This window comes from Mastigoproctus giganteus, chromosome 12 (assembly GCF_048544385.1).
Source record: "Mastigoproctus giganteus isolate SK-2022 chromosome 12, ASM4854438v1, whole genome shotgun sequence".
NCBI classification, from domain to species: Eukaryota; Metazoa; Arthropoda; class Arachnida; order Uropygi; family Thelyphonidae; genus Mastigoproctus; species Mastigoproctus giganteus.
Genome location: NC_143586.1, coordinates 53,802,522 through 53,817,715, shown reverse-complemented (window position 1 = coordinate 53,817,715; position 15,194 = coordinate 53,802,522). Strand labels below are relative to the sequence as shown.

Here is a 15,194-nt window from a genome sequence, read left to right as displayed (position 1 = left end):
TTTTCCCCACAAAAGATCAAAAAAGGATCAAGGCTATGTGTTAGAATTGTCTAGTATTCTCATAGGTAAATGAACAATCTGTGTGAAGTCATTAGTAATTGTAAAAGTCTTGACCAGCTGTGTTTCTATGACTAGAAAATGGAAGCCAGCTGGAGTTGTGAAAATTGAAATCACCAAGGAAAATATCTCACTGTTAGGAAAGTTGGACTGGAGGAAGTCAAGTTTCAAAGAGTTCCAAGTGATTAGTGCAGTTGGGAGAATGAGAGGCAACAGATGAATTTGACAGCATATGATAGAGATTTTAAGCCAGAGAAGATCAAAAAGAGAAGAGTCCAAATTACTGTCTCTGACAGGGATATCAGAATGGATATATGCACAAGTACCACCTTTGAAGCGAAAGGAATCATACAACAAATAATTCAGACAACTGAGATGAGTAGAGGTTGAATCAACCGATAACTGGGATTCTCAGAAAAAGTACATGTTGTTTGATAGACTGGAAGTGGAAATGGACATTATCGAGATTAGAACTGAGACCACATATGTTTGTGAAATGAACGAGGAAGTGTTTGGGAGGTTTAGATCTTTTTGCAGATAAGTTTGCTCTATTAGTTTGATAATTCATGGTGTATTCAACAGTAAGAAAAGTTGGGGGCCCCATTAGAAAAAGTTGGACTGGAGGAAGTCAGAGTTCCAAGTGATTAGAGCAGTTGGGAGAACGATAGAGGCAACAGATGAATTTGACAGCATGTGGAAGAGAGATTTTAATATACAGTGAAACTTCTCCTAACGGACACCTCTCGTTAACGGACATCTCTCTACAACGGACATTTTCAAATTCCCCAACTCACCTCCATTGGTTTTAACGTGTTTGCAGCTTCTGTCTAGCGGACATTCTCTGTAACGGACGCGGACAGGCAATCTGCACTGTTTCATTTAGATTAGCACTTAATTTGATCTCCCCATAACGGACAGCGGGCGAGCTCACGGCCCTTTTTCTAGGAAAGTTTCTTCCACGTACTGCCTCAATCACGTGCTTATTTTCTATTTCCGATTCTCTGAATTTTATCAAGGTTTACGTCGCATTTCTAAACCCTTTTTCAAGAATTTTAAGGCACGTGTAAAACTTCTGATGAATTCGGTGTGTGTATTGGGGGGGGGGGGGGATTTGGTCGGCCTTTCGTCTTTTGAGTTTCAGTTTTCAGTTTTGTTCAGTGTCGTGTGAAGTGCACAATGTCTTCTCGTAAACATTTAACTTTAAAAGTCGAACTCATTAATGCGTATGATCGGCAAAAAAATAGTGTTCGCAATCTCGCTGCAAAATTCAAAATCGGGAAGACGCAGGTAAGCGACATCCTAAAGAAAAAAAAATGAACTGCTCAAACAATTTTGGCAACACGTAAATGATCAAGTTCAAAAATCATTCCCGAAAACTGTTGGACTTCAAGTTTGTTGCGCACATGCTAAAAAAATTCCCATTAATGGGCCTATTATTAGGGAAAAGGCTTTGAAGGTGGCGAAATCTATGGGAGTAAATGAGTTCAAAGCTTCTGTGGGATGGCTAGACAAGTTCAAAACTCGGCATAAAATTCCTTGGAAAACCATAAGTGGTGAAGGTGGATCTGTTGATACTGGGGTTGTAACAGAGTGGACCGTCAAATTGGAAGATTTATGTCGTGATTTTGAAGCTAAGGATATTTACAACTGTGACGAAACAGGGTTGTTTTTTAAAGCTCTTCCTGAAAAAGCAACGAGTCTAAAAAACGAAAAGTGCCAGGGCAGAAAAATTTCTAAGTAACGCTTGACTGTACTATTGTGTACAAATATGCTGGGAGACTTTGAACAACCACTTATTATAGGAAAACCACAAAATCCTCGTTGTTTCAAGGGCATAAAGTTGAATCTTTTGAATGTTGACTGGAAGTCTAATAAAAAAGCGTGGATGACACGAGATACCATGAGCGAATGGATAAGTCATTTTAACCAAAACATAATTCGTCAAAACAGAAAAATTATTCTTTTCATGGATAATGCTGCATCTCACCCGCACATTGAATTGTCCAACATTCAAATCGTTTTTCTGCCACCAAACACATCTGCAGAGTGTCATCCCTTGGATCAAGGGATAATAAAAAATTTTAAACTTCACTACAGAAAACGTGTTTTAAGACATCTCACTGCAAACATGAACGATGTAACATGTGCGAGTGACCTTGCAAAGAAAATCAGCATCCTAGATGCGATTCAATGGATTTCCTCTTCAGTAAACGCAATTAGAAAACAAACTGTCGTGAACTGTCTTGTAAAGTCTGGCTTCTCAAACGCAAAAATTGAAGTTGTGAACAGCAATGTGGAGCACCAAGAAGAACAAGAACTTCAACATCTATTGATAATGTACGATACTTCCGCTACAAGTGACCCTGGTTACAAAGATATAGACTCGAACACTACAGAAGACGGTGCTCTAGATATCAATGACATTATCATCGATATTTTTCAAGAAGTTCCTCATGAGGATGAAGAAATGGAAGGAGGTCATTCTGTCGAAGAACATGTTAACGACGAACCACCGATGAAAATGGAAGAAGCGCTCGTACAAATCAATCGTTTAAAAATGTTTTTCGCCGCTGAAGTATCTTACTGAAGGACTTTCGATGGTTTCTTCACTCCAAACAAATGTTGAAAACAAAATTATCAGCCGGAAGAAGGTGCAGAAGAAAATAAGTGATTACTGTATGTATTTTTCTTAAGATAAAGTCATAATATGCATAGCACAATTGTATGTATATTATTTACAAAAATATTGTGCAAAATCTGTATACATTTTAATTTAATTTTACATTAAACGTTTAACGATTTTTCTTTCTTTCTTTTTTTTTCTCCCTCAGACTTCTTGTTAGCGGACACCTCTCTAACGGACAAATTTTCGTTCCCCATGACTGTCCGTTAAAGGGAAGTTTCACTGTATATCTATAGTGTAGTGTAGTATTAGCTGGAATATATCCAGCTAACACTACATGAACACTCACTAACCTACATAAACTGTAAAGTAATGAAATTTTTGGATATGGCATGCATATGGCAAGAATATATCCAGCTCCTTGACATAACATAACTCCTTAACATCACCCCAGGGGCTGACATCTGGTGAGTATGGGCTTGGCACACCCAGGGTCCTGAGCTGGATATCATCATTCTGCTCTTTCTTGGTGATTCCCTTCTCTCTCTCTCTCTCTCTCTCTCTCTCTCTCTCTCTCTCTCTCTCTCTCTCTCTCTCTCTCTCTCTCTCTCTCGGGTAAATTCAGAAATTTTTTTTGGCTGGTGCAGCATAAGCCTCAGGCTTCCTTGCACCATATCGCTAATAATAATAATAATAATGTAGCCTCGACAATGTCCCCACATACACACTACCCGGACTCCCCCCCAGTCACTATCTGGCAGAGTAGAAGCAGCGAGATTATACTCTAGTTGCTCCAGAAGCCTCCTTGAGAGTTACCATAGGTTTTGTCCGGTGTACTAACTAGTGGCTGGGCTGCAAACACCATTTTACAGCTGTACCTTCAAAATGTAAGGAAGATTGGACCTCACCACTCTAATCCCTTTAATCTTGTCCCACTTCCTATCTCCCCACTACTACCTTCTAATTTTCACTTTTTTTTTTTTTTCTTTTTTTTTACTGAGCTCTCCCTGTTACCACAGGGTTCACCCCACCAGTGCTTCATATTCCGTACTGCACAGCACAGCTCCTCATGGCACTGGATGGTAAATTAGAGAGGTTTTTGTGTGAAAACATAGGCCCCTAGGCTAAAATGCCGGATGAACAACATAACCCCACACTAACTTACATAAATCTGGCCTTTACAGAGTTTGTATTCATCACAATGCTTGATGTGGAGTTGGGGGGAAGCCTCGGGGCTGCATTATAAATAACGCTATACACTATCACTAGAGCTGAACAAGTAAAAATGCTGATATACTCCTCACACAGTCCCCAAAAATAGTCTCTATAGTAGGTAAATAAGTAGTAAGCCTGAACATCTCTACCTGCTGGGTACATATAACTAGCAAATTGAAGCTGGTGGAGCCATGTATATTAATTAAAGACATTACTACAGTCGTGATTAAAGAAAAAGGCTTTTGCTTTTGTAAGGATGACTACAGCGATCTCATACAGATTTAAATTGTTTGTTTGTTTGGGTTTTTTTTTAGGAGCATTAGCAACTAAGGCCATATTGCTCCGGGATATGCGGTGGTCATTCCCTGACCTTTCCGCATCCTCCGTATTTGGTGGTGACGGGCTCGAACCCAGATTTAAATTGTGTGCAATGGGACAACTGATGACGTTAACAACAGCAAATTCCTTAGACCTAAATGGATGTCAGATGAAATATTGAGACACTACAGCAGATGTGGCAGCAGGACTGGATTTACATATAAGCTAGACAAGTTTAGGGCCTCACATTACAAGTGGCCTCACTCCATCTTAAAAAATTGTTTTTTAATATTGTCACAGGTGAAGAGGTGAACAGTAAGAGAGGCCTCTTACTGTTCACCTCAATAGCTTAGGGACGCAACAAGTTTAAATCCAGCTCTGTGTGGCAGAGAGGTCTTGCTATAATATACATGAAAACTATCACAACAATCTGAGAATTGCAAAGCAACAAATATAACCCTTATGTAACATTATAAATATCAAATATGCAATTTTTTTTTTCTATATTTAGATTTACAAGTTTCTTCAACAAAAACAGAGTGTTATCATATTGTAGCAGTCCTTGTGCCCCAATTTTAAACTTAAAAGGGCTGAAAATATATCATTGCTGACTATGTTTTGGAAATCAAATGTGAATCTGATCTTTTTTCAAAACAGGCCTTGACAATGGAAATATGGAACTCCCTAACTATTTAGCCAATTATAATAACACTCCATAAAACATCTCTCCAAATACAAAATTACTTTTATGCAGCCAAACGAGTATTGCCATTATCAGCTCATGCAGAAAGAATATTTAGTGCTGCAGAGATATTTCAAGACAGACAAAACTATCTGATGCAAATTTTGAAATTTAACAAATTGTTAAATTGTTGTTATTGAAATTTAACAAATTTTTTCAGATACAGAAACAATAGAATAAACATATTTTTCACTTCACATGTTACTTTAGTTTTAGTATTCTTTATTTAAAAACTTAAGAGTTGATAAGTAATTATGTTTAACTAACCATAATTACTTTTATCAACCAACTAACTTAACCTGTTTTAAATGGTTTTAAAATGTAACTTACAAAAGTCTAGCATATGTACTAAACACATGACTTAAATTACCATTTATTGTTTCAGACAAATTCATATTCTAATGGCAATTTTCCTAATATAACAAGGTATACAGTCACTGTATACGTCCTTTTTAAGGTTTTCTTCAATTCAGCATATAAAAATCTTATCCCTTTGAGCACTGTTTCCCAAAGTGTGGTATGTGTATCCCATGAAAGTCACAAAAGAGTTTTAAAGGGTACACAGCAATTTTTTTTATTTTACTTTATCACAGTTTTTTTTAGCTGCAGAGAACAATTCATTAAAATTTAATACAGCAGATTCCACTTATAGGAATCACTGGTTAACTGAATCAGCTGCTTTATTCAATCAAAACTTGAAAACCCCAACCCTTTATATTAGAATTAGTAGAGACATATGATGCAAGAAAGCAAGCTTATGCAGCATCAGCCAAAAAAAAAAAAAAAAAAACTCCCATTTTACCCCTCCGTTCATTCCAAATACTTGTCCAGCTCAGTCTTAATGGAAGTCTGTTCCACCAATCAACTACCGGCTGGCTAAAGGTGAACTTCTGCACATCTATCCTACAACTATCTTTCCTCAATTTGAATTTATGCCCTCAGGTGATTATTCTCAGCAAGAGGAAGAATCCCATCAGCATTGAACATGCTCAAACCATTCAAGGCTTTATACACCTCAATCAGATCACCTCGCAGGTGCATATCAAAGTTTCAAATTTTTGATAATGCCTTTCTCCAGACACTGTAATCTGCAAAACTTAAGCCTTTCTTCATAAGAGCAACCCTTCGTTCCATTCACTAATCTTGTTGCCCTTCTCTGTACTCGTTCCAACAGCTCTACATCTTTCTTAAAATGAGGTCTCCAGACCTGAATACAGTAATCAAGGTGTGGCGTGACCATTGTCTTTACAAGGGGATAATGACCTCCTTATCCCTGCTAGAAAAATTCCTGTGTATCATTGACAAGACACCACGAACTACTCTTGCACTGCTCAGAAAACTTCATATCTGCCTGCACAATTACCCCCAGGTCCTTTTCATTCTCTACCACTGTCAGTGTAGTACCACAGAGTTGATACGTTACTCTGGGGTTACTGCTTCGCATATGTAGTACTTTACATTTGTCAATATTAAACTTCATTTGTCACCTCTCAGTCCATCTGTTCAACTTTTCTAGATCCTGTTGCAGCAGAGTACTGTCATTAGTGTCCTTTACAACCCTGCCGACCTTCGTATCGTCTGCAAACTTGAACATTAAGCCTGATATACCATCATCAATATCATTTATAAATACAGAAAACAACAATGGACCCAACACTGAACCCTGGGGGACACCACTAATAACATTAGTCCACGAAGAGCAGTGTCCATTGATTACCACTCTGTCTTCTCCCACTCAACCATCCCTTTATCCATAGCAGCAATTTGCCTCCAATGCCACACTGCTCCAATTTGTGCAGCAGTCTTCCATGTGCAACATTATCAAAAGCCTTTCTAAGATCCAAATATATAATATCAAAGTTATTCCCTGCATCCAGTTCTTTTGTGACTGCATCATAGTATCCAATCAAATTGGCCAGGCAAGACTTCCCGTTAACAAAACCATGCTGTGTCCGAGCTATAACTGAAGTCTTGTCTAGATGATCCTACAGTGCTTCTTTAACCAGTGCCTCCATCAATTTTCCTGGAACAGAAGTTAAACTCACAGGTCTATAATTACTTGTGTCAGCCTTTGATCCTCCTTTGTGAATTGGGGTCACATTTTCACATCTCCAGTCTGTGGGTACCTCCCCTGAGTCCAAGGAAGCTCTCATAATTATGGCTAAGGGTTTGCTTACTTCCTTTGCTGCCTCCTTTAAATATAACTGGATAGATCCCATTCACCCCAGGTCCCTTTCTTGTGTTTATCTTCAACAATTTCTCCTCCACTTTACTCTCAGTTATTACAAGATTCTCTAGCTTACTGCCAGAGTTGAATACACCTCTGGCATTCCCCTCGCTGACCAACTCCTCATGTGTGAATGTCGATGCAAAATATTCATTTAGTTTGTTAGCTACCTGAGCAGGATCATCAACAGTTGACCCATCGATATCGTGGACCAATCTGATTCATCCCTTCCTTCTAGAGTTTACATAAGTAAAGAACTCTTTGCTGTTTTTCTTTGCATCCCTTGCCAAACATTTCTCGTAATCTGCCTTTGCCTACCTAACTTCCTTTGTAACTTGGTCACAGATCAACTTGTATCTACCATAGCTTTCTGTGTCACGTGTTAATTTGTATGTATCCCATGCATTTTTCTTCTCTGCCATATGTCTCATTAGTTCATCTGACATCCATTTAGGCCTAAACCTTAAACAATATTTCTTAGTTGGTATGTAAAGCCTAGTAGCTTCCAAGATAAGTTCTTTGAATGCTTCCCATTTTGAATTTGCTGTTGGTAATATCATCAGTTGGTCCCACTGTATAGAATTTAAATACTGTCTCAGTCCATCGTAGTCGTCTTTACGAAAGCAATAACCCTTCCCTTTAGCCCTAATGGTAGTTACCTCTTTGAGTAAATCCCACTTCAGCACGCTGTGATCACTGCCCCCTAGTGGTTCCTTTATCTGCAGATTCTTAATGCATGAAGAATCACTACTGATAATCAAATCAAGAGTATTACTCCCCTCTAGTTGCCTCCTGAACATGCTGACGTAGAAAACAATCATCCAATAAATCCACAAAAGCCTTGCTAGTGTGTGAGTAACCAGCCCCCAAATTCCATTCAATATCTGGGAAATTAAAATCCCCCATTATAAGACTCTGATTTACTGGACCACTCTATTTCCCTGTACAGTTTCTTATTATACTCATCAGAGTCATTAGGCATATAGCACACTCCTACTCTCAATTTTGATCTCCCAATGCTTATGTCACACCAAACTGACTCGACACTGCACTGTCCAGTGATGTCGACTGGCTTCACTTCCTTGGATTTTGTGTTTCTTAACTAATAGCATAATCCCTCCTCCCTCCCTATCCTGTGTATCCTTTCTGTAGACGTTGTACTCTCCAAATTCCAGTTCTGCATTCCTTATATCTGCGTGACACCACGTCTCTGATATCCCAACAATATCTGCCTTTGATGTTTTGAGCAATACCTCAAATTCATCAAATTTATTTACTAAACTCCTAGCATTGGTGTACACGCAAGTATACATGCACATGTTTCTATTCTTAGCTACCCTAACACAACACACGTGTTTACTTGTACCGCAATGACTCCCAGCAGTCTCTGAAATATCCTGCATCTTGTTTTTCAGGCTTCTGCTCATTCCAATAGAAGCAGTGCAAGAATCTCTTTCACCTCTGCCAGTGGCTACTGTTAATCTATTAGTCTTTGTCTCCCCCAAAGCTAGCAGTTTTCCGACCCACTTAACACTGCCTCGATAGCATTAGCAAATATTCTTGCACCCTTTTTTTAAGTGTATCCCATCCCTGTAGAAGCAGTCTCTCCTGTTAACAAGTTTAACATTTAGGCCTAAACCTTGAACAATATTTCTTAGTTGGTATGCAAAGCCTAGTAGCTTCCAAGATTAATTCTTTGAATGCTTCCCATTTTGAATTTGCTGTCGCTTACATCGTCGGTTGGTCCCACCGTATAGAATTTAAATACTGTCTCAGACCAATGTAGTCGCCTTTACAAAAGCAAATACCCTTCCCTTTATCCCTGATGGTAGTTAGCCCTTTGAGTAAAGCCCACTTCAGAACACTGTGATCACTGCCACCTAGTGCTTCCTTTATCTGCAGATTCTTGATGCATGAAGAATCACTACTGATAATCAGATCAAGAGTATTACTCCCTCTAGCTGCCTCCAGAACATGCTGATGTAGAAAACAATCACCCAATAAATCCACAAAAGCCTTGCTAGTGTGCAAGTGACCAACCCACAAATTCCAGTCAATATCCAGGAAATTAAAATCCCCCATTATAACTCTCTCTGATTTACTGGCCCACTCTATTTCCTGTACAGTTTTTTATTATACTCATCAGAGTCATTAGGCCTATTACACACTCCTACTCTGAATTTTGAACTTCTAGTGCTTATGTCACACCAAACTGACTTGACACTGGACTGTCCAGTGATGTCGAGTGGCTGCACTTCCTTGGATTTTATGTTTCTTAACTAATAGCATAGCCCCCCTCCACCCTTCCTATCCACATTGTACCCCAGAAATTCCAGTTCTGTATTCCTTATATCTGTGTGACACCACATCTCTGATATCCCAACAATATCTGCCTTTGATGTTTTGACCAACACCTCAAATTCATCAAATTTACTTACCAAACCCCTAGCATTGGGGTATATGCAAGTATACATGCACCTGTTCCTATTCTTAGCTACCCTAGCCCAACCCACGTGTTTACTTGTACCGCAATGACTCCCAGCAGTCTCTGAAATACCCTGCATCTTGTTTTCCAGGCTGCTGCTCATTCTAATAGAAGCATTGCAAGAATCACTTTCACCTCTGCCAGCAGCTACTGTTAATCTATTAGTCCTTGTATCACCCCCAAGCTAGCAGTTTTCTGACCCACCTAACACTGCCTCGATAGCATCAGCAAATATTCTTGCACCCTTTCTATTTAAGTGTATCCCATCCCGTAGATGCAGTCTCTCCGGTTAACAGTACAGACCAGGCGGAAAAAAATCCTACCCTTTGAGCCTTGCACAATCTTTCCAGGGCCAAACTGATCGACAAGGCTCTCATCATATACTCCCTCCTATCGTGTCTAGGCAGAATTGCAGACACTTTCAAATTCAACCCTAATTCATGGCTTTTTTTTCAACAGTAACCTGTACTTGTTAAGTAATTCTGCCAGAATAACTTAACAAGTACAGGTAATACAGATAATATGTACAGGTAATTACTTTATAGTCTGTAAAGCTCTTCTCTTATTCCAATCATAACTTCAGTTTATTGAATCATAATAAGATGATAGAGCTATATAATACTTGGTTTTTTATGTTATTTTGTTTTATTTTTTTACTTCCATCTAATTTTATTGGACTACACTCTTAATTATATGATCCGATATATGCATATTAGTTCACTGTGTGTGTGTGTGTGTGTGTGTGTGTGTGTGTTTACATATAGTGACCCAAGCAATGTTTTTTAAAACATCTGCGGGAAGTAATCACTTGATAATTATACTATTTGTTTACTGCTTGTTGTCTCCCCTTTCTGCAAATGAACTCTACTGTACTGTACATATGGACAGTAATTGGGTTAATATTAGAATGCCAGGACAGTCTCTTTTCAAAAGGCAAACTTTGTTAAATTTGACTAATCCTTTAGTACTCAACATTCACTGGATACTAACCTTTAGTACTCAGTGAACGTTGTTAATTGTGTAAAACATTAAAAAAATAAATACTTGGTACATAACAATTTATATTTCATTTACATATTTTAATACCAAAATATGTATTAAAAATGTGCTTTCTTCACTGGCTAACATGCATACTTTAATTTGGGACTGGTACAAATCCCCATATATATCTATGCTGTCATGCCAGAATGTTTGCTGATTTTTATTATTATTTATAGTGTGTGTGTATATGTGTAATATATTTATAAATTAATACCATTACTCTAGTCCAGATAAAATAGTACAGTAATACCCCGACTTACGCGAACTCGGAGTTACGCGGTTCTTGATTTTTTCGTTTGGCAACGCTGCCGCCCACTATCTTCAAGGTCGTTTTTCATATGTTATCGATATACGGTGCAACGGCGGAGAATGAGAGCGAAAGATGAACAAAATTCAACTTTGCTGCTTTTATGTTTTTTATATCAGTGAAGGGGAAACACATTTCACCATAATAACGTAAAAACCAACACAATTCCAGCTATCGGTATAATCGCAAATGCAATTAGATCGAGTTTACTACCAGTTTATAACAGATTTCACTAGCAGAAACGCAACTGGACTTTTATTGTTTTATGGTAGTAACCCCTAGAAATGTGAGGTGTTAATAGTGTATCTCTGCCTTTATGGTGTTGTTTATTCAGTTGCTACATGCGCGCAGCTTTATTTATGCGTATCAAGCATGCCTCCTCGTTTTGTAATTGTGCTTTATTCCCTAAAAATGAGTAAAATACTTAATTAAAAGGTGTGAAAAGGAAGCGTCCTGGTGAAGACACTGCAGATTCAGAGAGAAAAAGAAAAGCAATTATCGATAAACAGAGGCGGACTGGATCAAAAATTCTTACCCGGGAAAATTTATAGTGGCCTCATACTATGGTTTATGGCCAAAATCACACTGGCCCACCGGGGTTTCCCCGGTAAGGCTTATGGCCAGTCCGCCTCTGTCGATAGAGAAAAAATATGAAATTGTGAAACGCTTTGAGCGAAATGAAAGACCATGTGATATTGCACGTGCTACAGGCCTAAATGAAGCAACGGCGAAAAGCACATGACAATTGCAAACTTGACAAGTTGAAAATTGAAAAGGGCTCAATTGTAAAGGGCTTAAAAATTTTAGAAAACATAGACTCCAACGTAGAACGCGTTATAGCTACAAAGCAAGGAATAAAAAAAATTATTAGCTTGCTACGAAGAAATTCTGCGTGAAAAAAAGAACGCGCTGTGTCGTCAGACGAATTTGTTAGATTTTATGAAGCCATTGACATCGAAATAACTTTTTAACGTAAGTAATTTGTTTTTTTAATACATATTTTGTATTAATATGTATAAAGAACTGCAATTTTATTAATATTTTTCTTCTAAACTAGTGTGTATGTTAGTCCTTGGTCCCAATTAAGCAAAATTTATATGTATTTATATGCAAAGTTGTACCCCGACTTACGCGATTTTCGTCGGACCCACCTATCGCGTAACTTCGGGGTATTACTGTATTATTAAAACTAATCCCTAAATTATCTTCACCCAAGAAAGGGGTACACAATTATTGTAAGTTTGGGAAACCTTGCCCTATGGCCAGCTGTCTTATAAAATGTTTAATATCTATATGGTATTAATTTGTATGGTACAATTTATTTGTATTAATCATGTGTGTGTATATATATTATATATATAGGGATATGTTAAAATTAACATATCCCTATGTAGAGGGCTCTGGAGCAAGTTCTAAGGCTCGTACTGAGGAGAAATTTGGACAAGTATAATGAAGAATGCGCTCGCCATTTATTGGAAAAAAAAAATTTGTTACAAAATTTGCCACTATATGGTGCTGTGGCAATACAATTCAGGTGCCACAATTGTTCAATGTGCCCTCCATTTTGGTCAACCAGTTTCCATTCGAAGAACAGCATTTCTACAGCAGAACGTAACACATCAACTGGAATAGCCAGCACATGATGTCTAATGCTGTCCTTCAAATCTGCCAGAGTTTGACATCCTTCCTGATACACCTGGTACTTCAAAAAACCCCACAACCAGAAGTCGCGTGGGGTGAGGTCCTGTGATCGGAGTGGCCAAGATGTCTGGAAACAATGGCTGATGACCCGTTTGTCTGTAAAGTGTTGCCTTAGCAATCTTTGGACACAACGGTGGATGTGGGGTGGTACATCATCTTGTATGAATATGGTATCCTGAAGGCACCCACGTTGTTGCAGCTCTGGTATTGCGAAATTTGCCAACATTTCATAATATCGCTGTCCAGTGATGGAACAGGTGTGGGATCCAGTCAGTGTTACCTGTTCAAAAAATATGGCCCAATCATGAATGTGGCCATAAATCCACACCACACTGTCACTTTTGGAGAATGCAACGGGACCACTTGAATAACTCAAGGGTTCTGTTACCCAAATGCGACAGTTGTGGTATTCACTTGTCCATTTAAGCAGAAGTGGGCTTCATCACTCCAAAGGGTGTTCCATAGTCAAGTGATATCCACTGTCATTCGTGCCAGAAACTGAAGTGCATATGTGAAATGAATATCTGCATCACCATGCTTTAGCTGCTGTAGCATGTGCATCTTGTAAGGATAGTACCGCAACACTTGACGCATTACTAGCCTTACTGTGGAATACGGCATGTCCGCTTCATGAGAAACAGCTGGCACACTTGCGCTACCACATGGGAGATTGACCTGATAAATCCACGACAGCGATAGCCACATCTTCAACATGAAAGGAGTCCACTCATTTTCGACCTCTACCTGGTTGAACACCAAGATGTCCTGTCACTCCAGATTTCACAATTATTTTGTGGACAGCACAAACAGTCTCTCTGATAGACTGTGTGAGAATTCAGAATTCTCTATCCGCACCTGCACTGTTACTGTTCGGATAGTACAGTTTCTCTAATAGTGCCTTTTCTTTCAACGTTGGCATTGCTGCTGTAGTGCAGGCAAACATCTACTGTTTGATTTTGAAGAGACTGATTTGCTTTTATACAGTACAATAGAGCTAAATAATGGCGCTGTGGAAATAACTTACATTATTTGCACAATCGTAACTAAGATAGTTACATACCATACAGTGACAAATTTCATAACTAATTTATTTTTCCAATAAATGGCAAGCACATTCTTTATTATTATTATTACTAGCCATATAGTGCAAGGAAGCCCGAGGCTTATGCTACACCAGCTAAAAAAAAAATTCTGAGTTACCCTGAGGGGGAGGGAGGGAGAGAGAGAGAGAGTCAGAAGTAGAAGGGAATCATCAAGAAGAAGAATAATGACTGTACCTGTTGTCCAAATTTATCTTCAGTACGAGCCTTAGAACTCGCTCCATGAGCCCTCTACATAGGGATACTTTAATTTTAACAACCCAATATATATATATATATATATACACACACACACACACCTAATTCCTTACGATATATACCATTAAATAAAATTGACTAATATAATTTCATGCACGTATAATGCCTAATTGCCCTATGTGCAATAAGCATTAACGTTGCACACCCGACAGGTACCTATTACGCTAAACTTTACCAAATATTTTTATAGTCTTCGGTAAGAACACAATATATATATATATATATAGGCCTACACTTCTTCAGTTGACGTTTTTGAATTCTACTATGGAATCCTGGATTGGGAATCGTCTTCACCCATTTTAAAACTGCATCTACACCGCGAGTATCCTTCAATTAATGAGGACCCTTATCCAGAATTTTCCACATTCGAATTTAGAAACTACGCCATATTAGTTCAGTTGGTACTGTGTCGTTAAATTTCTAAAAAAAAATTGTAACTTTTACAATAAATCAACCTAAGTGGACAAAGGTATCTGTTTTAATTATATTTATAATACGCCACGTGATATCCTTGATAAATTTCATCAGCAACATTTTTCCATTGATAAACCTGATTTCTTAAACTCTGTCTGAAAATAATTTTCAATTTAATCACAAAATGACAGTGACATCCCGAAATAGTGATCACGTCCGGAGCTGTACATAAATAGGCTCAGAAAAAGGCCAGTACTAGGGATCAGATATGCCGTCTGCTTTAACAAAACTAGAATATTATACCTCGTTTCTGTCCTTCTCTCTTCTTTTTCCGTTTCCTGGGCTCTTTGTCCGACATTAAATCAAAACTTTAAAATAACTTTTAAAAATATAATGAAAATGAAATACCAAACTGGACGGCAACCACACACAAAAACGTGCAAGCAATCCTTAGCCACATAACGAGAAAATTACTTTGCACTTCTCCTATAGAAGAGATATGAAACAATTTTAGAGCCCAAAGTCAGCAAACATATTATAATTAAGGTTAATAATAGCTCTAAATATTTAATATCCACCGACTTTACGAAAATTAAATGTACAACACCATCATCACTTTATCATCTTTTTTTTTTTTTCCTTTTTGCCCTAAAAACATTGCAAGACGCTCTAAACTGAAGTGAATTTCACCGAATTCTCTGTTCAT

The 15,194-nt window shown here is 38.1% G+C and overlaps 1 protein-coding gene across 6 annotated transcripts in view; it reads right to left on the bottom strand.

Moving 5' to 3' along the window:
• Window positions 1-14,934, bottom strand: part of Asph (Aspartyl beta-hydroxylase) — a 265,429-nt gene extending 250,495 nt beyond the window's left edge. For all 6 annotated transcript variants that reach the window (XR_016547704.1, XM_090386374.1, XM_090386376.1 and 3 more), the window contains exon 1: window positions 14,792-14,934. Coding sequence is in view for 5 of the 6 variants with exons in the window: in XM_090386374.1 (XP_090242500.1) it covers window positions 14,792-14,846 (55 nt within the window). In the remaining variant the exon portion in view is untranslated. The remainder of the gene's footprint in view (window positions 1-14,791) is intronic.
• Between the last annotated feature and the right edge of the window lie 260 nt (window positions 14,935-15,194).